Below are 21,644 nucleotides of genomic sequence, written 5' to 3' on the forward strand. Positions count from 1 at the left end.
GGACACGTTTTAGCCCTAGCACTTCATGGGCTTGGCAACCCTCTGTTTTTTTTTTGTTTTTTTTTTTACACCAGACAATAATAAAAAGCATTTTATTATATAATAGAAGCAAAGACAGATATATTAAATGTACTGTGTTTAACAGTGTCAGCAGTTTGGAAGATGAATTGCAGCTTTACAAGGTATACACTTGCTATTAATGTAAGTGTTCTAGTCTTCCTAAACATTTGAATTTGATACAAAAAAAACCTTAATCTGTGAAAACATTTATATAAGCTTCAAAAATCTTTTCAGTCAGTATATGGTAATGCAAAAGTCAATGCAAACACAACAAAGGGAGTGTGACCGTGTGAAGGGCATTGGGCTTTAGCACAGGTTCATCTGGCCAACAACTCTCTTCTGGTTACTCTAGCAGTGCCTTTCTCTGAATGAGGATTAAGGCAGTGCTAGACACCAAAATCACAAATGGTGATTACCTGTCTGCTCTGCACCCACTCATGATTTTCTGTCTATCCTGTTGTGCACATTAGACTAGTGGGTGCTAATAGGCCCCCAAAACATTAATATAGAGGCCAATTGGGTGGGATGTGACATTGCTTTCAGCTGTCACGTCGCCGGAAGCAGCCATTACCAGTCAGGGGTGTGGAAATGTAAAAAAAAACTACTTGTCCAAGGGACTAAAGCGGAATCTACAACTTACAATCTACTTATCCCTCAAGAAAATCCACTTGTCCTGGTAGGTAAAATAATTTCAACCAAAATAGTACGATTCGCCCCACTAGACCACCAGGGATGGATATAAGATCCCTTCAGACACTGCTGTCAACTTAAGACAGCGGTGACCTAATGGTTAATAGCGGCCACGGTGATAACAGCATGCCAGGCTATTAGTGGCGGGAGGGAGGGCTGTAGCTCCTTTTACACCCAAGGCAAGCCCCCCCCCCCCCCCCCCCCCCCGACCCCTATAACTCCAATTTTTCCATATACAGGGATGAGGGTAATCTTGTCTGACATGATCTGTATTTTCTATCGGAACTTTTATTAGGAAAGGGGCTTATTCACATATATACGCACTTCTTAAAATATTTTAATCACTATTTTTCAGTCTTCATAGGGACTTATATATGGAGATTTTTGATTGGATAACAGTGAACGCCGCTGTGTTACTGGGGGGGGTTCTGCTTCTCCAGTTTATGTGCTGCATTTTATTTACTCTAATTAGGTGTCAGAAAATGCTGGAAGTTGCATTTAGTTACTAGATAACTACAACACCCAGCATGCCCTGATACAGCATGTTGCACTGTATAGTAGTCCAGTTAAGGTTATTGTGTAAAATGCTGGGAGTTTATAGTTTTGGTTTGTGTCAGCTGCAGAGCCATAGGATGTGTCAAGGAATACTGGGAATTACAGTTAGTAACTACAACACCCAGCATGCCCTGATGCAGCCTATGGCTCTGCAGCTGACCCCAACCAAAACTACAACTCCCAGCATGTTACACTTTATAGTTCTACAGCAGGGATGTGGAAATCCTATAGCCCGACGCCCGGGACAAGTAGTTTTGGGCGCCGGGCAGGTGAGTTGTTCACAGATTTAGCCCTGTATCGGGCTAGCAGGGACAGACAGACTTCCCCCTTATTTTTCTTTAATGTCGGTGTGAGGCGCAGTCTGCACCTCACACCGGGGCTCAGAGTGTATGGAGGGGGCAGCGGCCTCCAGCTGACTGCAGAGCCCCCTTATCTCCCCTCCCGGGGGATGGAGGACGCAGCTCAGAAGACACAGCAGGGTGAGAGAGAGGATGTTGACAGCTCCGTGCACAGCTCCATCCCCCTCATCTGTCTAGACAGGACCTAATCCACCACGGGGAGGTTGCTTGTTTGCACGGGGAAAACACAGAGCAGGGGGGAGGGGAGAGAGGAGAGGACGGAAATCTCACCTCACACCAGCGGTGACTACAGCTCTGATGTCCACTCATGGCCGGATCAGGTGAGGAGGCTGAGAATGCAGGCGGCGGCAGGAGGGGTGGTTGTATGGTGTGAGTGTATGTATGATGTGTGTATGTAATGTATGATGGGGGGGCAGCGGCAGGTGTATGTATGATGTGTGCATATGTATGGTGTATATCAGTGTTTCCCAACCAGGGTGCCTCCAGCTGTTGCAAAACTACAACTCCCAGCATGCCCTGGGCATGCTGGGAGTTGTAGTTTTGCAACAGCTGGAGGCACCCTGGTTGGGAAACACTGGTGGATATGTATGGTGTGAGTGTATGTGTGTATGATGTCGATGTGTATGTAATGTATGATGTGTGTATAATGTCTAAGAGTGATGTGTATGTATGTGATGTATGATGTGGGGTGAGCAGCGGCAGGTGTATTTATGATGTGTGCATATGTATGGTGTGAGTGTATGTGTGTATGTAATGTATGATGTGTATATGATGTCTAACTGTGATGTGTGTATGTGATGTGTGCATATGTATGGTGTGAGTGTATGTGTGTATGTAATGTATGATGTGTGCATATGCATGATGTGTGTATATGTATGGTGTGAGGGTGTGAGTGTATGTGTGTATGTAATGTATGATGTGTGTATGATGTCTAAGTGTGATGTGTATGTATGTAATGTATGATGTGGGGGGGCAGTGGCGGGGGGTGTGTGTGTGTATATGGGGGCAGTGGCTGGTGCATGTATGATATGTGTATGCATAAATGTTTTGTATAGGAGCAGACAGGCATTAGGGCAGTTGTGCCATCTAATTTTATTTATTTTTAGTGGCACCCACACTAAATTGCACCCCCAGAATCCCACACTCTTCATACTCACCCGCCAACCAAGAGCCCCACGGATGCACACAAACACGCCCGAACCAAAACTACACCAGCATGGTGGACCATAACCTAAACTGTAGAACTATAAAGTGCAACATGCTGGGAGTTGTAGTTTTGGTTCGGGTCAGCTGCAGAGCTATAGGCTGCATCAGGGCATGCTGGGTGTTGTAGTTACTAACTGTAATTCCCAGTATTCCTTGACACAGACTATGGCTCTGCAGCTGACACAAACCAAAACTACAACTCCCAGCATGTTACACAATAACCTTAACTGGACTACTATACAGTGCAACATGCTGCAACACCCACACAACCATAGGCTGTATCAGGGCATGCTTGGAGTTGTAGTTATCTAGTAACTAAATGCAACTTCCAGCATTTTCTGACACAAAATGCACCATATAAACTGGAGAAGCAGAACACCCCCCCCCCCCCCCAGTAACACATTAGTCCCTATTGAGACTGAAAAAAAAGTGATTAAAATATTTTAAAAAGTGCGTATACATGTGAATAAGCCCCTTTCCTAATAAACGTTTCCAATTTTCTTTAAATAAAAATAATGTACAAAAATAAACATAAGTGGTATCGCTGCATGTGGAAATGTCCAGACTATTAAAATATGTTAATTAAACCGTACGGTGAACGGTGTAAATGTAAATAATAGTCCAGAATTGTTCATTTTCGGTCACTTCATATGAGAAATTTTTTATAAGGTGATCATAAAGTTACATCTAGACTTTTCTGGGCTTGTCTCTGGTGTAAAAGGAGCTACAGCTCTCCTGCTGCTAATAGCCTGGCATACTGCGATCGCCTATTAACCCATTAGATCACCGCTGTCAGCAGTGTCTAAAGGAATCTTATATCCATCCCTGGTGGTCTAGTGGGGGGGGGGGGGGGATCAGACTATTTTGGTGGAAATTATTTTATCTGCCAGGACAAGTGGATTTTCTTGAGGGACAAGTAGATTGTGTTCCGCTTTAGTCCCTTGGACAAGTAGTTTTTTTTTTTTAAATTTCCACACCCCTGTACAGTTTAGGTTACGGTGTAACATGCTGGGAGTTGTAGTTTTGGTTTGGGCGTGTTTGCGTGCATCCGTGGGGCTCTTGGTCGGCGGGTGAGTATGAAGGGGGTGGGATTCTGGGGTGCAATTTAGTGCGGGCGGCCAGAAGCCACTAAAAATAAATAAAAAAATTAGATAGCACAACTGACAGCAGCACTTGTCAATCTGCCCTGTACAAAACATACATACATACACATATCATACATACACCGGCCATTGCCCTCTAGATCATACATTACATACATACAGACACATCATACATTGCATACACACATCATATATACAGACACTCACACCATAAATATACACCATACATATGCACACATCATACATACACCCGCCGCTGCCCCCTAGATCATACATTACATACAGATAGCACAACTGACAGCAGCACTTGTCAATCTGCCCTGTACAAAACATACATACATACACATATCATACATACACCGGCCATTGCCCTCTAGATCATACATTACATACATACAGACACATCATACATTGCATACACACATCATATATACAGACACTCACACCATAAATATACACCATACATATGCACACATCATACATACACCCGCCGCTGCCCCCTAGATCATACATTACATACACACATCACACATCGTACACACACACCATACATATACACCATACATACACCTGCCGCTGCCCCCTATATCATACATTACATACACACATCACAACATCACATATACACATGACGCATACACCATACATATGCACACATCATACATACACCCGCCGCTGCCCCCTAGATCATACATTACATACACACATCACACACATCAGACACAAACACCATACATATACACCATACATACACCTGCCGCTGCCCCCTATATCATACATTACATACACACATCACATATACACATGACGCATACACCATACATATGCACACATCATACATACACACCCCCCCCAATCATACATTACATACATATACAACCACCCTTCCCGTCCCCTGCATGATCGGCCTCCTCACTTGAGCCGGTGTGAGGTGAAATCCCCAGCCTGTGCAGTCTCCTCACACACGTCCTCTCCCCGCTCTGTATTTCCCCCGTGAATACTTGAAACCTTCCCGTGATAAATGAGGTCCTGTGTAGACAGAGCAGGGGGAAGGGAGGAGCTGTGTACGTCCTCATTCTCCCCCTGTCTTGTATTATGCAGAGCTGCGCTCTCCATCCTCCGGGAGGGGGGGGGGGGGGGGGGTGAGGGGGCGTGGCTTAATCATATCCTGCAGACGTGCAACCTCGGGTTCTGACCTCGCTCCTGAGATCCCCTCACACCGGCTGGGGGGCTCCGAGCAGCGGCCCCGGCTACTGAAATCAGCTGGGGGCCGCCACTGCCCCCTCCATACACTCTGAGCGCCGGTGTGAGGTGCAGACTTCCATCGGCTCCTGCACCTCACACCGGCATTAAAGAAAAATAAGGGGGACGTCGGTCTGTCCCTGCTTGCCCGATACAGGGCTAAATCTGTAAACAATTCACCTGCCCGGTGCCCAAAACTACTTGTCCCGGGCGTCTGGCAATAGGATTTCCACATCCCTGCCAGTAAACACACGGGGAGATTTATCAAAACCTGCCCAGAAGAAAAGTTGCTGAGTTGCCCATAGCAACCAGATTGCTTCTTTCGTTATTGAAAAGACCTGTGAAAAATGAAAGAAGTGATCTGATTGGTTGCTATTGGCGACTCAGCAACTTTTCTTCTGGGCAGGTTTTGATAAATCTCCCCAGCAGTGTCGTTAAAGATAAACAGTCTATGTGATGTAAGGACATGATGACTCTCTAGAACACTGATCTCAGGGACTCCAATCTATTAACCTCTTAAGGACTTATGGGTACGTCCTGGGTCCCGGTCCTGTGATTTAACGCGGGGTCACACTGTGACCCCGCATCATATCGCGGTGGGCCCGGCATTATAGGGAAGCTGGGACCCACCGCTAATAGCGCGCGGCACTGATCATGGTGCCATGCGCTATTAACCCTTTAGCCGCGCGCTCAAAGCTGAGCCGCGCGGCTAAAAACTAAAGTAAAAGTGCCCGGCTAGCTCAGGGAGCTATTCGGGATTGCCGCGGTATAATCGCGGCATCCCGAACAGCTGTAGCACAGGAGGAAGGTCTCTTACCTTCTCCTGCGCTGTCCGATTGCCGAATGAATGCTTTAAGCCTGAGATCCAGGCTGGAGCAATCAATCGCCGAAAACACTGATTGATCCATTCCTATGGAGATGGATCAATCAGTATAAAAGATCAGTAAATGCAATGTTATAGCCCCCGATAGGAGCTATAATATTGCATAAGAAAAGTGTAAAAAAAATCATTAACCCTTTCAATGATCCCTTCCCCTAATAAAAGTTTGAATCACCCGGCATTTCCAAGAATAAAAAAAAAAGTGTAAATAAAAATAAACATGTGGTATCGCCGCGTGCGGAAATGTCCAAATTATAAAAATATACCGCTATTTAACCGCACGTTCAATGGCGTACGGGCAAAAAAATTCCAAAGTCCAAACTAGCACTTGCTAAAAAATGCTTAAAAAAAACCTTAAGGCGGCTGGGTTCACACTACGTTTTGTCCCATACGGGACCACATACGGCAGGGGGAGCTGAAAACTTGCGCTCCCGTATGCCTTCGTATGCCGTTCCGTATGTAATTCATTTCAATGAGCCGGCCGGAGTGAAACGCTGACTCCTCGGCTCATTTTTGCCCCGTATGCGGTTTTCCCACCGCACCTCCCACCTAAAATCGTGGTTGCCTACCAGCCTAAGAAAGCAGTCCAGCACTAGCAGGCAGAGGTGTAATGGATCCAGAGTCAAGAGATATTATTAGTATCCTCTAATAGCACTTCATATTATCCTCGCTTCATTCTTTATTATCTGTTAGATAACGGCTTTTATCTAAGCTTCATGTCTCTGATGTGGGGTCCTTCCCCGGATACTCACAGAGCCGACCTGAAAAAAATCTGGACTTTACAACATCTTTACAGCCGGATCTATGTTATCATATTGTAACCTGGTCTTTTTAATATGTAATGACTCTGTTTATTATTCTATGTACTTTTATTTTCTTATTCTCAAATATGTTTTAAAGAAAAATTCTTTAATAAAAAAAAAACAGTTATAAAAAAAAAAAAGGAATAGTGGTGTAAAAGCTTCAGCTTTATTCCAAATGCAGTAAAATCAGCAAAATGCAAATACAGGTACCAAGTGCAGGAACATAGCTTGATGCGTTACGTGGTAGCCCACTTTATCCAAAGGATAGGGGATCAGTTTTAGATCAGTAGGGGTCTGACTGTGCTTAGGGGTCCCAGCAGTCAGACAGGGGATACGTTTTTTCGAATGATACTTCTACTTTAAAATGTACATGCAAGCACAGCCATCGTCCCTATTGACTTTAATGGCCTGAATAGTCAGCTAGAGAATGTACCCATGTTTGGGCTGAGACCCAAGTTTGTTTTAAAATGACATGAACATAGTCAATTACTACATTAGGATGATTGAAGTCAATGGGATGCAGGGCTGTCTGTGCACATATACAATGACATGCCATCTGACAAAATGCCAATGTTTACATACGATGTGTTAGCAAATCATAATGTGAATTCAAAAATAGAAAAAAAAAAAAGCTAAAGCACCCACCACTGTAGTATTCAAAATGTCTATTTTCCTTCAGTGCATATTTACAATTGCAGCGGGGAGGGGATGGTGCACGGGCAGGGGACCTGCAATCAGATGATAGCAGCTCCCCTGCTCACACACCATCACAACCCCCACAATTGTGAATATTCACTGAAGAAAAGAAAGACATTTGGAGAACTACAGTGGTGGGTGCTTTAGCTTTTTTTCTATTTTTGCATCGCTTTTATATGTATATACCAAATGCAGACCGCCACCTAGAAGTAGTAATAGGTGTAAGCGGACGGGTAGCTACATTATCCTTCAATGTGAACTACAGCATGATGTTGTAATAGTGCCAGACCTACCTCTACGTGTGATAAAGTGAATTCACTATAAGGTCCTGACTAGAGATGAGCGAACTTTCAGCAATTTGATTTGTCATGAACTTCTCGGCTCGGCAGTTGCTAACTATATCCTGCATAAATGAGTTCAGCTTTCAGGTGCTCCAGTGGGCTGGAGACTCTCCTAGGACTGTGTCCACCTTTTCCAGCCCACTGGAGCACCTGAAAGCTGAACTCATTTATGCAGGATATAGTCAGCAACTGCCGAGCCGAGAGGGTCGTGACGAATTGAATTACTGGAAGTTCGCTCATCTCTAGTCCTGATAATGGAAAGAGGTGTAAAGTAAAGCGCCCCCTGAATGGAGCATTTGTAAGGTGCCTGAAAGGAGATATTAAAAAGTAGTAACAATACAGACTGCTAGGATGATATATATATATATATATATACATACATACATATATACATATACACACACATACACACACACACACACACACACACACACACACTACATCATATTAATCTGTCTAATCCTTGCTGAACCCAGCACAACTAGGGTTCTCCTTGCTATCTTCTACACATGCTCAGTACTCATCTGGGCTTGCCATGCCACAGTCCCTGGCCTCAGTAGTAGTCACCTTGAGACCACCGAGGTCCAAAATTAACTGCAGTGTGTCTGGGCTTGTCATTGCTGCAAGGAAGACAGGCAACAGGGAGGTCTGGAACAATGCCGCTAGATGCAACAAGAATAAAACAGGCAAGTCTATTTTATTAACATGGAAGGTGTCATTTTATTATATAACTGACAATCCCTTAAGGGAGTATTTCCATTTTAACTAATGCCGTCAAACATGTAGGATGTCAAGTTAAATCTTTTTAAAAATACATTAATTCCGCAAATTTTCCTACTTCTGATATTCCTACTCCTTTCTAGGGATCGACCGATATCGTTTTTTAGGGCCGATACCGATAATCGGTGGAGGTTCGGGCCGATAACTTATACCGATATTCCGGTATAAGTTATCGGCTATTTATCCCCCCGCGACACCACTGCAGATCATTGATTTAAAGCGGGCGCTTTAAATCAATGCACTGCAGTGGCTTTTGCGGTGCCATAGGCCGCTACTTCTCTCCCCCTGCCTATCCGGGGGTCCTGAGTCCTATCAAGGACTTTTTAAAAACAAAAATGGCAACTGCACGACTTTTCTTCTCCACAAGTTTTGATAAATCTCCCCACTAGAGTGGAGAGGTGGTCTGTAACCTAGGCAACAAACAAGTCAACAAGGGGAGGAAATGAATAGCAGGAGGATAATGCCCTACAAGGATAACTATAATAGTTGAGATGGGAATACCCCTTTCCATCTTGCGATCCAATGTTTATTTGACAGACTTCCTTATGGCTGGCTTACCATACAATTTATAGTGTTTTTTTCCCTCTCCATTAACTGAAGATGGGGAACTCTTCAATAACACATGCCACCTAGGCAGGGGCGGAGCAAGAAACCACAGGGCCCTGATGCAAAAAAAAAAATGCCTCGGGGCCCCCCTGCGCTCCTAAAACCAAGGACTGTTTGGCAGCCTGTGCCCCCATCAGGTGTAACCTCCTGGGAGGGGCCAGGTTCACCATAAGGTAGGTACGTCACTGCCTTAGGGAACGTTCACATATGTGTATTTTCTGCTGCAGATCTGCAACAGAAAATACACACGTGTGAATGTAGCATTAGGGTAGGGTCACACGTGACGGATCAGCAGTGTATGTTGCTGATCCGTCAATGACCTGACCCTATAGTGTGCTTCCAGCTGTTTTCCCCATGTCCTGGTTGTAGCAGCAATCTGCCGCTATGAGCCGCTCCGCGATGTCTGAGTACACAGCATATGCCAGCGACAACTCGCAGGTTCCTGTGTGACTGCTCGTAGCAACGGAATGCTGCTGCAAGTAGCACACAGGGTGGAAAACAGCTGGAGGCACCCTATAGGTTCGGGTCATCGGCGGATCCACAGCGTATAATACGCTGCGGATCTGTTACGTGTGACCCTACCCTAATGTTAATCATTTCAAAATGTTTTATGATAATAAAACAATTTTTTTTCTATAAGTGAAGACATTTACTGTAAGCCAGAGTTTTCCAACCAGGGTGCCTCCAGTTGTTGCAAAACTACAACTCCCAGCATGCCCAAACAACCTTTGTCTGTCCAGGCATGCTGAGAGTTGTAGTATTACAACAGCTGAATGCCCCATTGTTGGAAGCTTTATAGCCATGCCGTAAATGAACAGCGCTGCAGCGCCATACATTTATATTGTGCAGTGTTTTAAGTCATACCTGGCGGGATAGCAGAGTCGGCTGGCTGGAGGGAAGGGAAAGGTCCACACTGAATGGCTGGGCAGATGAGCGGGCAAATAAGCGGACGGTCAGGTGGATGAGCGAACAGTCAGGCTACACTACGAAAGGAGAGGGGCAGGGCTTCCTGGACTCGGCGCCGTATATGCCCTGCCCCTCCTCCAGTCACTTAATGCGGCGGCAAAGCAGGGGTGGGACAGTCATGGGGTGATGATGCCTCCACGCTGTCCCCACCTATTCCGGGTCCTGATGCTGCCGCGCTGTCCCCAGGTCCTCATACAGACTCCGCTGCTGGACGGGTCTGGTAGCAGCAGATGTCATTGATTTATTAACATGAAGGCAGCGCTGGCCATCATGTGAATGTGGCAAGGGGCCCGGTCACAATAGCGACCATTGCGACCTCTATAGCTACACCACTGCACCTAGGAACACTACAAGGCCGCTGCCAGACATGCTGGCACATTGCATATGAAGAGGAGCCTTTCTGTGGCCTAGGCCTCTGCCCACAATGTATTTGCAACACATGACTACTGCTGGGGGCGCTATTGAGGACGATTACATAGGTCCTTCTATGTCCCCATCAGACATCCCAACTAATAACAGCTGTGCTGGGCATCCATATGTCACACGAGGAGAGTAACAGGTAATCCTCCCCACACTACGCCCTATACCGTCCGGAAAATACCGCGCTCAAGACACCCGGCAGCGGCCCCATCCCGTTCACAGTTTGCGTTTATAGATTTGTTTTTAGAGCCCATAATTGCGCAGGCACGCGCAGAAAAGGCGGAGCTAATCCCAGGCCGGGGCCGCGCGCCCGTACAAGACGCTAAGTGGGAAAGGGCGGGAAGGTGTTCTCTCCAAAGGTAGTGCGCATGCGTTACGCTCTGCCATAACCCAATGTACGTCGTCGTTAGCCAGAGCACGGACTCCGCGCAGGCGCAATACGCTTCACGATAGGAAGAGGAAGGGGTGTCGGGAACGCGCAGGAAGATTGTTGTGGGGAGTGCGCGCTTCCGCGGGATGTGCCGTTATACCGCTGTAGCGATCAGAAACTCGTACACACACTCACCCCCTTTAGCCGCTTCATAAGTGTGCTCTTCTGGCCGCTTTTAGCTAATCCCCGCTCCTCAAGCGCTGCTCGCAAGTCGGTGACCCGAAGGCTGTCCAGCGACCTCCCGTCTAGCGTCACATCTTCTAGTTCTGCCATTTTCAGCGCCTCAGTGCAGCTCCAACCCAGTTAGAAAACAGAGCACCGGCTGCGGGGCGCTATACGACCGACTTCGGCCGATCCCGCTGCGTGACGTCAGCCTCGAGCACTTCCGCCTCCGAGTTCGGGTCTAGTCGGAGACTGTCTACACCCCCCCTCTCCTTCCTGTTACGTCACGTTCGCACAAGCTCCCTAGGCCCCGCCTCCCTTCTCATATTCGTGGTAAGTCGTCTTGTTCCGGGCTCTTCATAGAACAACAATGACATCTAGTGGTCATTTCAGAGTATTGTCTAAACTTCAGCGGACATCGCGGATTCCAGTAGCTGCCAGTGTTTTTATTATTGACATTCCTAGAGAATTGACTTTTAATGCAAAATCTTTAGTTGCTGCTTAAAAAAAATAAATAAATAAAAAAAGAAAGAAATCTAGTGCCACGTGATTTCCCATGGATCTGATACTTTGATATGCTAAAAGGGCAACAGATTTCTTACCTAATGTTTTTTTTTTCTGCTTTTGCCTGTACGGTCATGCTGGGATTTGTAGTTTTGCAACAGCTAGAGGCACCCTGTTGGGAAACACTGCCTCTGTGTTCACATCTGTGTTACATTCATTATACAGTGACCCCCGACCTACGATTGCCCCGACATACGATAATTTCAACAGCCTCTCAGAGGCCATCGCATGTTGAAGGCAGCATCAACATACGATGCTTTTGTATGTCGGGGCCATCGCATAAACGGCTATCCGGCAGCGCAGACTGCTTCAGCTGCCACCAGATTTTACGGTGCCCCGTGTGCTCCGGTGATGGTCTGTTACCTGTCCTCGGGGCTCCGGCGCGTCCTCTTCACGATCCCCTGCATCGCCGGCGCTCTCCATCCATCGTCATCACATCGCTGCGCAAGCCGTCCCGTCATTCAATAGGAGCGGCGTGCGTAGTGACGTGATGGGGCGACGGAGAGCAAGGATCCCAGGGAAGCAGAGACGTCCGGAGCGCCGGGGACGCGGCGACACTGATGGAGGGCGACATCCAGGGCAGCTGTGATGAGCGGTGACGGTCCGGAGCGGCGGGGACAGGTGAGTACAACTTCCTATACTTTACATTGCACGGATCCCTCAACATACGATGGTTTCAACAAACGATGGTTCATTTGGAACGGATTACCATCGTATGTTGAGGGAGCACTGTAAATGGAAACCATGACATGGTGGATATCTGTGACACCCAATAGACGTCAATGGCTTTTCATGGGGTTCATTAAAGTCCCCCAATGTGTCCCTTGAAAGGTACAACCCTGCCCCTGTTGCTACATTCAAGGAAGAGTAATATTGTACAGTCAGATTGTACAATAAAATTGCTCCTTTATCTAAGGCTGTCCATACACATCAGATAGTTGTCAGTTTTAACAGTCCTTCAGCTGACATCTCTCTTCTGACCCCTTATAAACATGCTCACTCACTTGGCCCAGTGCACTTGTCTTCTGAATGTGGATTATCTCTTATCAAAACAAGGGGATTGGGCATGATCCCCCTATACACACCTCCTGACATTAATCTAATGCATATGGTAATCTCTGCCTTTACCACTGGGACAATTGTGGCCTTAAAGAGGATCTGGGGGTAACTCTGGAATATAATGAGTGGCAGTAGCAGGTATGTTAGAAACCCCCATTTTAAAAACTGCAAAAAGTGGGGACATGTTAATAATTCTCCCTGGCCTCCATCCAGTAGTATTGTACTTGAGAACATAAGTTCTATTTTAGTTTGTATCTTAGAACAGTCTTAGGCTGGGCTGACTGTAAAGTGAAAACAAACAAAAAAACATTTAAAAAGCAGCAGTTTTTTTGTGTAATATGTTCTAGTAAAGTCTATGAAAAATCGTCCGTCAGTGCACACACTGTATATAAAAAGTCTGTAATTCCAGTGCTGGATTATACAATGTGTTCATTGACGGATGCTTTTCCATAGACTTTAATACAACACATTAGTAGATAAAAAAATTTTTTTTTTAAATTCTGCTTTTATCTCTGGAGCCCCCAGCTATCAACATAAAGGGGTCCCTGTATCCTTAGTTTTTTAGTTAAAGGAATACTCTGGCAAAAACTACAGGATAGGGGATAAGTTGCTGATCGCAGGGGGTCTGACTGCTGGGGCCCCCACAATCTTTGGGACGGGACCCTGGCGCTTTCAGCGAAGAGAAAGTGTTGTCTACTGGTAGACTGCTTGCGATGCATTAATTTCTATGGCAGCGCTGATGATGCCCGAGAGCTGTACTCGGGTCTTTTTGGTGCTCTCTCTGAGCACTGGGTCCAGTCCCGGTGATTGGGGTGGGGCCCCAGCGGTCGGACCCTCCGCGATCAGCTACTTATCCCCTATCCTGTGAATAGTTTTTGCAGGAGATCTTTAAGGTTACAGTTCTGGACCCCTGGTGGAGGAGATTTATGAAGCAAGGACTGCCCATGTACTTGGAACACTTTGCTACATGCACCTTCTCCAAGTCTGATCTAATATCTAGTAGTAAAGACCCCAGAGCTATAGATAACGTGAATTGAGTATTTTCTCAGAAAGCCCTGTATATTAAAGGGGTATTCCAGGCCAAAACTTTTTTATATATATATCAACTGGCTCCGGAATGTTAAACAGATTTGTAAATTACTTCAATTAAAAAATCTTAATCCTTCCAATAGTTATTAGCTTCTGAAGTTGAGTTGTTGCTTTCTGTCTAACTGATCTCTGATGACTCACGTCCCGGGAGCTGTGCAGTTCCTATTGGGATATTCTCCCATCATGCACAGCTCCCAGGACGTGACATCATCATTGAGCAGTTAGACAGAAAACTTCAGAAGCTAATAACTATTGAAAGGATTAAGATTTTTTTAATAGAAGTAATTTACAAATCTTTTTAACTTTCCGGAGCCAGTTGAGAGATATATATATAATATATAAAGGTTTTGCCTGGAATACCCCTTTAACAAGTTCAGCTACTTTTTCCCTGTTAAGCTGGCGCCAGCAGTGTCACAATGTTGACGCATAGTGCTCAGAACTGGCAAGGAGTATTAAGTGGCAGCATAAATATTTACTTTAGCTGATATTTTATCTTGTTGCCAAGTCTCAATCGTGGATGATTATATATGTATTTAATCTTACGTTGGAATTAATATGGGTCCTTCTCTTTCAGGTTATGACAGAGGAGGCCATTCCTATCTCTTATGGTCTGGCACAAGAAATGCGAAGTGTTCTACACTGGTTTTCTGAATGGACAGAACATCAACGAAAGCACTTTATGCAGGATCTACTGTGTAAAGCAGTGCCTGGCAAGCTATGCTTGCTCCTTGAAGGACTGGGGTCTTTGCAACTTTCTGCTCCCCCTCCAAGCCTTTTTCAGTGTCAAATGAGACTTTGGGATCAGTGGTTCCAGAGCTGGGATGAGGATGAAAGAAATGAATTTTTACGACAACTGGAGCAGCAAGACCCAAACTTTGTGGCCCAGTTTCACAAGGAGGTGGCAGGAACTGCAGGCCAGGCCTAGCCAGAATAGATATGAATATATTTTATATAAGTAGAGGATAATAAAACAAGAGGAAGCTTTCATTGATTCAAAGATGAATAGTACTGTAGTCTTTGGTGCCTTACATCTCTTTAACCCCCTTAAGGACCAAGCCCATTTTCACCTTAAGGACCCGGCCATTTTTTTGCACATCTGACCACTGTCACTTTAAGCATTAATAACTCTGGGATGCTTTTACTTTTCATTCTGATTCCGAGATTTTTTTTTTGTGACATATTCTACTTTATGTTAGTGGTAAATTTTTGTCGATACTTGCATCATTTCTTGGTACAAAAATTCCCAAATTTGATGAAAAAATTGAAAATGTTGCATTTTTTTTTTTTTTTTACTTTTAAACTCTCTGCTTATAAGGAAAATAGACATAACAAATAAATTATATATTGATTCACATATACAATATGTCTACTTTATGTTTGCATCATAAAGTTGACATGTTTTTACTTTTGGAAGACATCAGAGGGCTTCAAAGTTCAGCAATTTTTCACAAAATTTTCAAAATCTGAATTTTTCAGGGACCAGTTCAGTGTTGAAGTGGATTTGAAGGGTCTTCATATTAAAAAATACCCCATAAATGACCCCATTATTAAAAACTTCACCCCTCTAAAAGTATTCAAAATGACATTCAGAAAGTTTGTTAACCCTTTAGGTGTTTCACAGGAATAGCAGCAAAGTGAAGGAGAAAATTCAAAATCTTCATTTTTTACACTCGCATGCTTTTGTAGAAATTTTACAAGGGGTAAAAGGAGAAAAAGCCCCCCCAAAATTTTTAACCCAATTTCTCTCGAGTAAGGAAATACCTCATATGTAGAACAAAGAAGCAGAAGATCCAGCACTATTCTTTGCAGCTTTATTGAAACACAGCACTCGGATAAAATCAGTCAACACATGTGTTGGCTGATTTTATCCGAGTACTGTGTTTCAATAAAGCTGCAAAGAATAGTGCTGGATCTTCTGCTTCTTTGTTCTACTATTGGGTGTTGGCTGGACACCGATCCGTGCACATTGGAGGGGTCTTGGTGAGCTGGACAAGTGTCTGTGAACTTTGCTAATACCTCATGTGTATGTCAAGTTTTCGGCAGGTGCGGTAGGGGGCTCAGAAGTGAAGGAGCGTCAATGAGATTTTGGAGAGTGTGTTTTTCTGAAATGGTTTTTGGTGGGCATGTCACATTTAGGAAGTCCCTATGGTGCCAGAACAGCAGAAAACCTCCCACATGGCATACCATTTTGGGAACTACACCCCTCAAGGAACATAAGGGGTACAGTGAGCCTTAACACCCCACAGGTGTTTGACGACTCGGATGTGTAAATTAAAAAAAAAATGCCACTAAAATGCTGGTTTTCCCCCAAATTTTACATTTTTACAAGGGGTAATAGGAGAAAATGCCCCCCAAAATTTGTAACCCCATCTCTTCTGAGTATGGAAATACCCCTTATGTGGAAGTCGAGTGCACTGAGGGCACACTACAATGCTCAGAAGAGGAGGAGTCACATTTGGCTTTTGGAAAGCAAATTTTGCTGAAATTGTTTTTGGGGGGGCATGTCACATTTAGGAAGTCCCTATGGTGCCAGAACAGCAAAAAAAAAACAAGCCATACTATTTTGGAAACTACACCCCTCAAGGAAGGTAGCAAGGGGTACAGTGAGCCTTAACACCCCACAGGTATTTGACAAATTTCCGCTAAAATTGGACGTGAAAAGGAAACATTTATTTTTTTTCACTAAAATGCTGGTGTTACCCCAAATTTTTCATTTTCACAAGGGTTAATTGTAGAAAGTCTCCCAAAATGTGTAATCCCATTTCTTCAGAGTATGGAAATACCCCAAATATGGATGTAAAGTGCTCTGCGGGCGAACTACAATGCTCAGAAGAGCTTTTGGAGAGAGAATTTGGTTGGAATTGAAGTCGGGGGCCAAACACGTTCACAAAGTCCCCGTGGTGCAAGAACAGTGAACCCCCCCACATTTGACCTCATTTTGGGAACTACACCCCTCACAGAATGTAATAAGGGGTGCAGTGAGTATTTACACCCCACTGATGTTTGAGAGATCTTTGGAACAGTGGGCTGTGCAAATGAAAAATGACATTTATCATTTTCACGGACCACTGTTCCAAAAATCTGTCAGACACCTGTGGGGTGTAAATGTATCACTGCACCCCTTATTAAATTCTGTGAGGGGTGTAGTATCCAAAATGGGGTCACGTGGGGGGGTCCACTGTTCTGGCACCATGGAGGCTTTGTAAACACACATGGCCTTCAATTTCGGATACTTCCTCTCTCCAAAAGCCCAATGGCGCTCCTTCTCTTCTGAGCTTGTAGTTCGCCCGCAGAGAACTTTACATCCACATATGGGGTAAGTTCTTACTCAAAAGAAATGGGGCTACAAATTTTGGGGGGCTTTTTTCCTATTCTCCCTTGTGAAAATGAAAAATTTAGGGTAACACCAGCATTTTAGTGAAATTATTATTTTTTTTTCATTTTCACATCCAACTTTTAAGAAAATTCGTTAAGGCTCACTATACCCCTTGTTTTCCAAAATGGGGTCACAAGTGGGTATTTATTGTTTTGCGTTTATGTCAGGACCATGTAATCAGCAGCCACCCCTGTGCAAATTAGCAATTTAGGCCTCAAATGTACATGGTGCGCTCTCACTCCTGAGCCTTGTTGTACACCCGCAGAGCATTTTACACTATTTTTTTTTTACACTAACATGCTGGTGTATCCCCCAACTTCACCTTTTTATAAGGGGTAAAAGGAGAAAAAGCCCCCCCAAAATTTCTAACGCAATTTCTCCCGAGTACGGAAATACCCCATATGTGGCACTAAACTGTTGCCTTGAAATACGACAGAGCTCCAAAGCAAGAGAGCGCCATGTGCATTTGAGGCCTATTTTGGGGATTTGCATCCGCTACCAAAATACACTACGGCAGTGTTTCCCAAACAGGGTGTCTCCAGCATGCCTTGGCAGTCAGTGGCTGTCCGGCAATACTAGGAGTTGTTGTTTTTCAACAGCTGGAGGCTCCGTTTTGTAAACACTGCTGTATGAGACTTTTTTTTATTGGGGGGGGGGGACTGTTTGGGGAGGTGCATATGTAGTGGTTTACTTTTTTATTTTGTGTACTGTAGTATAGTGTTTTTAGGGTACATTCACACGGTCGGGGGTTTATGATGAGTTTCCCACTAGGAGTTTGCGCTGCAGCGGAAAATTTGCTGCATCACAAACTTGCAGCAGAAAACCCGCTGTAAACCCGCCCACATTCACATGGGGAGGGGGGGGCAAACCTCCAGCTGTTGTAAAACTACAACTCCCAGCATGCACTGACAGACCATACATGCTGGGGGTTGTAGTTATGCAACAGCTGGAGGCACATTGGTTGCACAAAACTGAGACTTTGTTACTTAACTCAGTGTTTTGCAACCAGTGTGCCTCCAGCTGTTGTAAAATTAGAACTCCCAGCACGTACAGTCTCTCAGTGCATGCTGGGAGTTGTATTTTTGCAACAGCTGGAGGCACACTGGTTGCAAAACACTGAGTTAGGACACAAACTCTGTTTCACAACCGTGTCTCCAGCTGTTGCAAAACTCCAACACTCAGCATGCACTGACAGTCAAAGGGCATGCTGGGAATTGTAGTTTTACAACAGCTGGAGGCACACTGCTACAACTCCCAGCATGCCCTTTGGTAGTCTGTGCATGCTGGGAGTGGTAGTTATGTAACAGCTGGATGCACACTTTTTCATCCAAAAATGTGCCTCCAGCTGTTGCATAACTACAACCCCCAGCATGCAAAGACTACCAAAGGGCATGGTGGGAGTTGTAGTTGAAACTCCAGCTGTTGCAAAACTACTACTCCCAGCATGCCCTTTGGCTGTGCATGCTGAGAGTTGTTGGTAAGCAACAGCAGGAAGTGAACAGGCCTCACCTCCTGCTGTATCCTGCCACCGGGACTACCGCCGCTGCTGCCACCACTCCTGCCGCCGGGACCGCCGCTGACACTCCTGAGGGGACCCCCGCTGGGCCAGGGAGAGGTAGGAGACCCCAGCCGCTTGCGATCGCCGCCCCGATCACCGCCCAGCAGGGCAGTGATTGGCCGGTAGTTCCGACCGATCAATCACGTGATCTTATTCCTGCTGGGTAAGTGTGAATGGGGCTTTCTCGGACATCCCCATTCACCCTCTTTTACCCGGTCACCAGAGACTCGATTGACCCAAAATTGCCGGTCTGAATTGACTGCCGATTTGCAGCGATCGATGACATGGGGGGGGGGAGGTTTGCACGGGCTGCCTGCTGAATGATTTTACCAGTCATCCTGGTCCGGTCCCCTGGTACCAAGGAGCCAGGGCGTACCCATACGCCCTGGGTCCTTAAGGGGTTAAAGGGGTACTCCACTGGAAAACATTTTCTTTTGAATCAACTGGTGCCAGAAAGTTAAGAAGATTTGTAAATTACTCCTGTTTAAAAAATCCCTTCTAGTACTTATTAGCTGCTGTATAATACACAGGAAGTTCGTTCCTTTTTGAATTTCTATTCTGCCTGACCACAAGTGCTCTCTGCTGACACCTCAGGAACCGTCCAGAGCAGAAGCAAGTCCCCATAGCAAACCTCTTTTGCTCTGGACAGTTCCTGACGTGGACAGATGTGTCAGCAGAGAGCACTGTGATCAGACAGAAAGAAAATTCAAAAATAAAAGAACTTCCTGTGTATTTAACAGCAGCTGATAAGTACTGGAAGGATTGGGATTTTTTTAATAGAAGTAATTTGCAAATCTGAATAACTTTCTGGCACCAGTTGATTTAAAAGAAATTATTTTTCCTGTGGAGTTCCCCTTTAAGAATCTGGAAATCTACTTAACCCTCCAGACAATCTACTCGTTCTGATAAACTGTGATTTTGCATCCCACGGCACCCTAACACCCTAGTCTAATGGCTGTGGTGTTGATAAGAGTTGCCCTGTGACCCTAAATCATTGTTAGACCATACAAAAATGGCTTAACAGTAAAATGGGAGATGTCACACAGGACACCATTACTACTTTAAGGTTTTGAAATGGTTAAGGTGCCTGTTCCTTGTAGTAATATATGGGTGGTCCATGTATTAAAGGGAGGTTATGACAGAAAATATCCTGCCGTTCATGCTCTGTGTGCCCAAAGCAGGACTAAATATGAGAATGTCTCGAGCCAACTGGTTAATGACCAAGGACGTGTATACGTATAAATTTTGTGGTGAAATGATTGATGTCATTACAAAATACAATTGGTGGTGCAAAAAATAAGCCCTCATATGAGTCTGTAGGTGCAAAATTGAAAGTGTTATGATTTTTAGAAGGTGATGAGAAAAAATCTAAGTGGAAGAACCCATGGTACTTAAGGGGTTAAACTACATGTCCTAGTTGAGCGATACAAATTCCATAGTTCTTCCTTTTTCGTTACAAATTAGGAACATTTTTGTTTTATTATTTCATACTGTGGGGGAAAAAAGAGACCAGTCATTGCACTGACAAACCTTTCATGTAAATGTTATAGCAGATACGTGGAAATTGTTACATAATGTCATTCACTTTGACGTTCTGATTTCGTTCTGTTAATATCTAACAGGATGAAGTGGCATCCTCTCTTCTCTCCTGTGAAGCGGACGTCTCAAATAAATCCCTCATTGCACAAGTCTTTTATTTTAGGGCTGTGCATGATAAATGTCTCTTACTTGTGAGACTCTAGCCCTGTGTTTACACCAGCAGATGACAAGAATCATTGTACAGAACAGGATGACCCCAACACAGCCAACGATCAGACTAACTTCACTGAAGATACTGTTTTGGGAGCCAGGAGACAGCAACCTGCGGAGATGAAAAAAATATTACAGCACGATTCCTCGTAATTATAAAACTTTTATGTTATTTTTAACTTTATCTTTAATTTGCAGGTCCTACAGAGCTGGTGGGTGGAGTTCGCTCTTCCCCCTCCATAGATTTGTATTGGCTTGCAGGGACAGGACCAAGCTGAGCTGATTTTCAGAGTGGAATACAGTCTCGCAGGTGAGTGTGGGGGAAGCTTGATAACAGGAGAATGAAGTGTTTTGTGTCTAATAAGATATATTACAAAGTTTCTCATATCTGCATATACTGTTGATCTATGAAAAGTGTGAGGAGCTGCGCTCGCTTCATGCACAGTGGTTCCCTGCGGCAGCCGCAGACCCGCCGGTAATGGCAGACATCAGTGATCGTGCTGATGTCTGCCATTAACCCCTAAGATACAGTGATCAATACAGTGCCGCACTTTAAATGGCTGATCTGGTTGCCCACGACACCGTCGCAGGGATCAGATCAGCCAAAATGGCGGATGGAGGTCCCCTCACCTGCCTCCGTCCTCACGGCGTCTTCTCCCCTGGTCTGAGATCGAGCAGACCAGAGAAGAAGATCACCAATAACACTGATCAGTACTATGCATATGCATAGCACTGAGCAGTATTAGCAATCTGATGATTGCTATAAATAATACCCTATAGGGACTAAAAAAAGTGTAAAATACATGTAAAAAAAAAAGTGAAAAGAAAAAATTTGAAAAAAGCTACTCCCCAATAAAGATTTAAATCACCCCTTTTCTCGATTTTAATTAAAAAAAAATATCAAAAATTATAAACATATTTGGTATTTCCACCAACAAAGATGTGACAAC

At 44.8% G+C, this 21,644-nt stretch overlaps 3 protein-coding genes across 12 annotated transcripts in view; 1 reads left to right on the forward strand and 2 right to left on the reverse strand.

The window, feature by feature from the left end:
• ACIN1 (apoptotic chromatin condensation inducer 1) overlaps positions 1 to 11,415 on the reverse strand; it is an 85,258-nt gene extending 73,843 nt beyond the window's left edge. For 6 of the 7 annotated variants that reach the window (XR_008845315.1, XR_008845314.1, XM_056527037.1 and 3 more), the window contains exon 1: positions 11,273 to 11,415. Coding sequence is in view for 4 of the 7 variants with exons in the window: in XM_056527037.1 (XP_056383012.1) it covers positions 11,273 to 11,410 (138 nt within the window). In the remaining 3 variants the exon portion in view is untranslated. Of the gene's footprint in view, positions 1 to 10,185; positions 10,976 to 11,272 lie in introns of those variants that run through there. The other variant, XM_056527044.1, reaches the window with a different exon arrangement.
• Positions 11,416 to 11,500: 85 nt separating this feature from the next.
• Positions 11,501 to 15,354, forward strand: C1H14orf119 (chromosome 1 C14orf119 homolog). The gene is made up of 2 exons (XM_056527112.1): positions 11,501 to 11,632; positions 14,586 to 15,354. The coding sequence occupies exon 2, from the start codon at positions 14,589 to 14,591 to the stop codon at positions 14,934 to 14,936; it is 348 nt and encodes a 115-aa protein (XP_056383087.1). The 5' UTR covers positions 11,501 to 11,632; positions 14,586 to 14,588; the 3' UTR covers positions 14,937 to 15,354.
• A 5,045-nt stretch (positions 15,355 to 20,399) lies between these two features.
• CIROP (ciliated left-right organizer metallopeptidase) overlaps positions 20,400 to 21,644 on the reverse strand; it is a 249,063-nt gene continuing 247,818 nt past the window's right edge. For all 4 annotated transcript variants that reach the window (XM_056527154.1, XM_056527136.1, XM_056527126.1 and 1 more), the window contains one exon: positions 20,400 to 20,806. In XM_056527154.1, the coding sequence (XP_056383129.1) occupies positions 20,644 to 20,806 (163 nt within the window). In that variant the 3' untranslated portion in view covers positions 20,400 to 20,643. The remainder of the gene's footprint in view (positions 20,807 to 21,644) is intronic.

This window comes from Hyla sarda, chromosome 1 (assembly GCF_029499605.1).
Source record: "Hyla sarda isolate aHylSar1 chromosome 1, aHylSar1.hap1, whole genome shotgun sequence".
NCBI classification, from domain to species: Eukaryota; Metazoa; Chordata; class Amphibia; order Anura; family Hylidae; genus Hyla; species Hyla sarda.

Excerpts from the sequence above, each read along its gene's own strand:
- C1H14orf119 (XM_056527112.1), top strand. The coding sequence starts at position 14,589 with ATGACAGAGGAGGCCATTCCTATCTCTTATGGTCTGGCACAAGAAATG.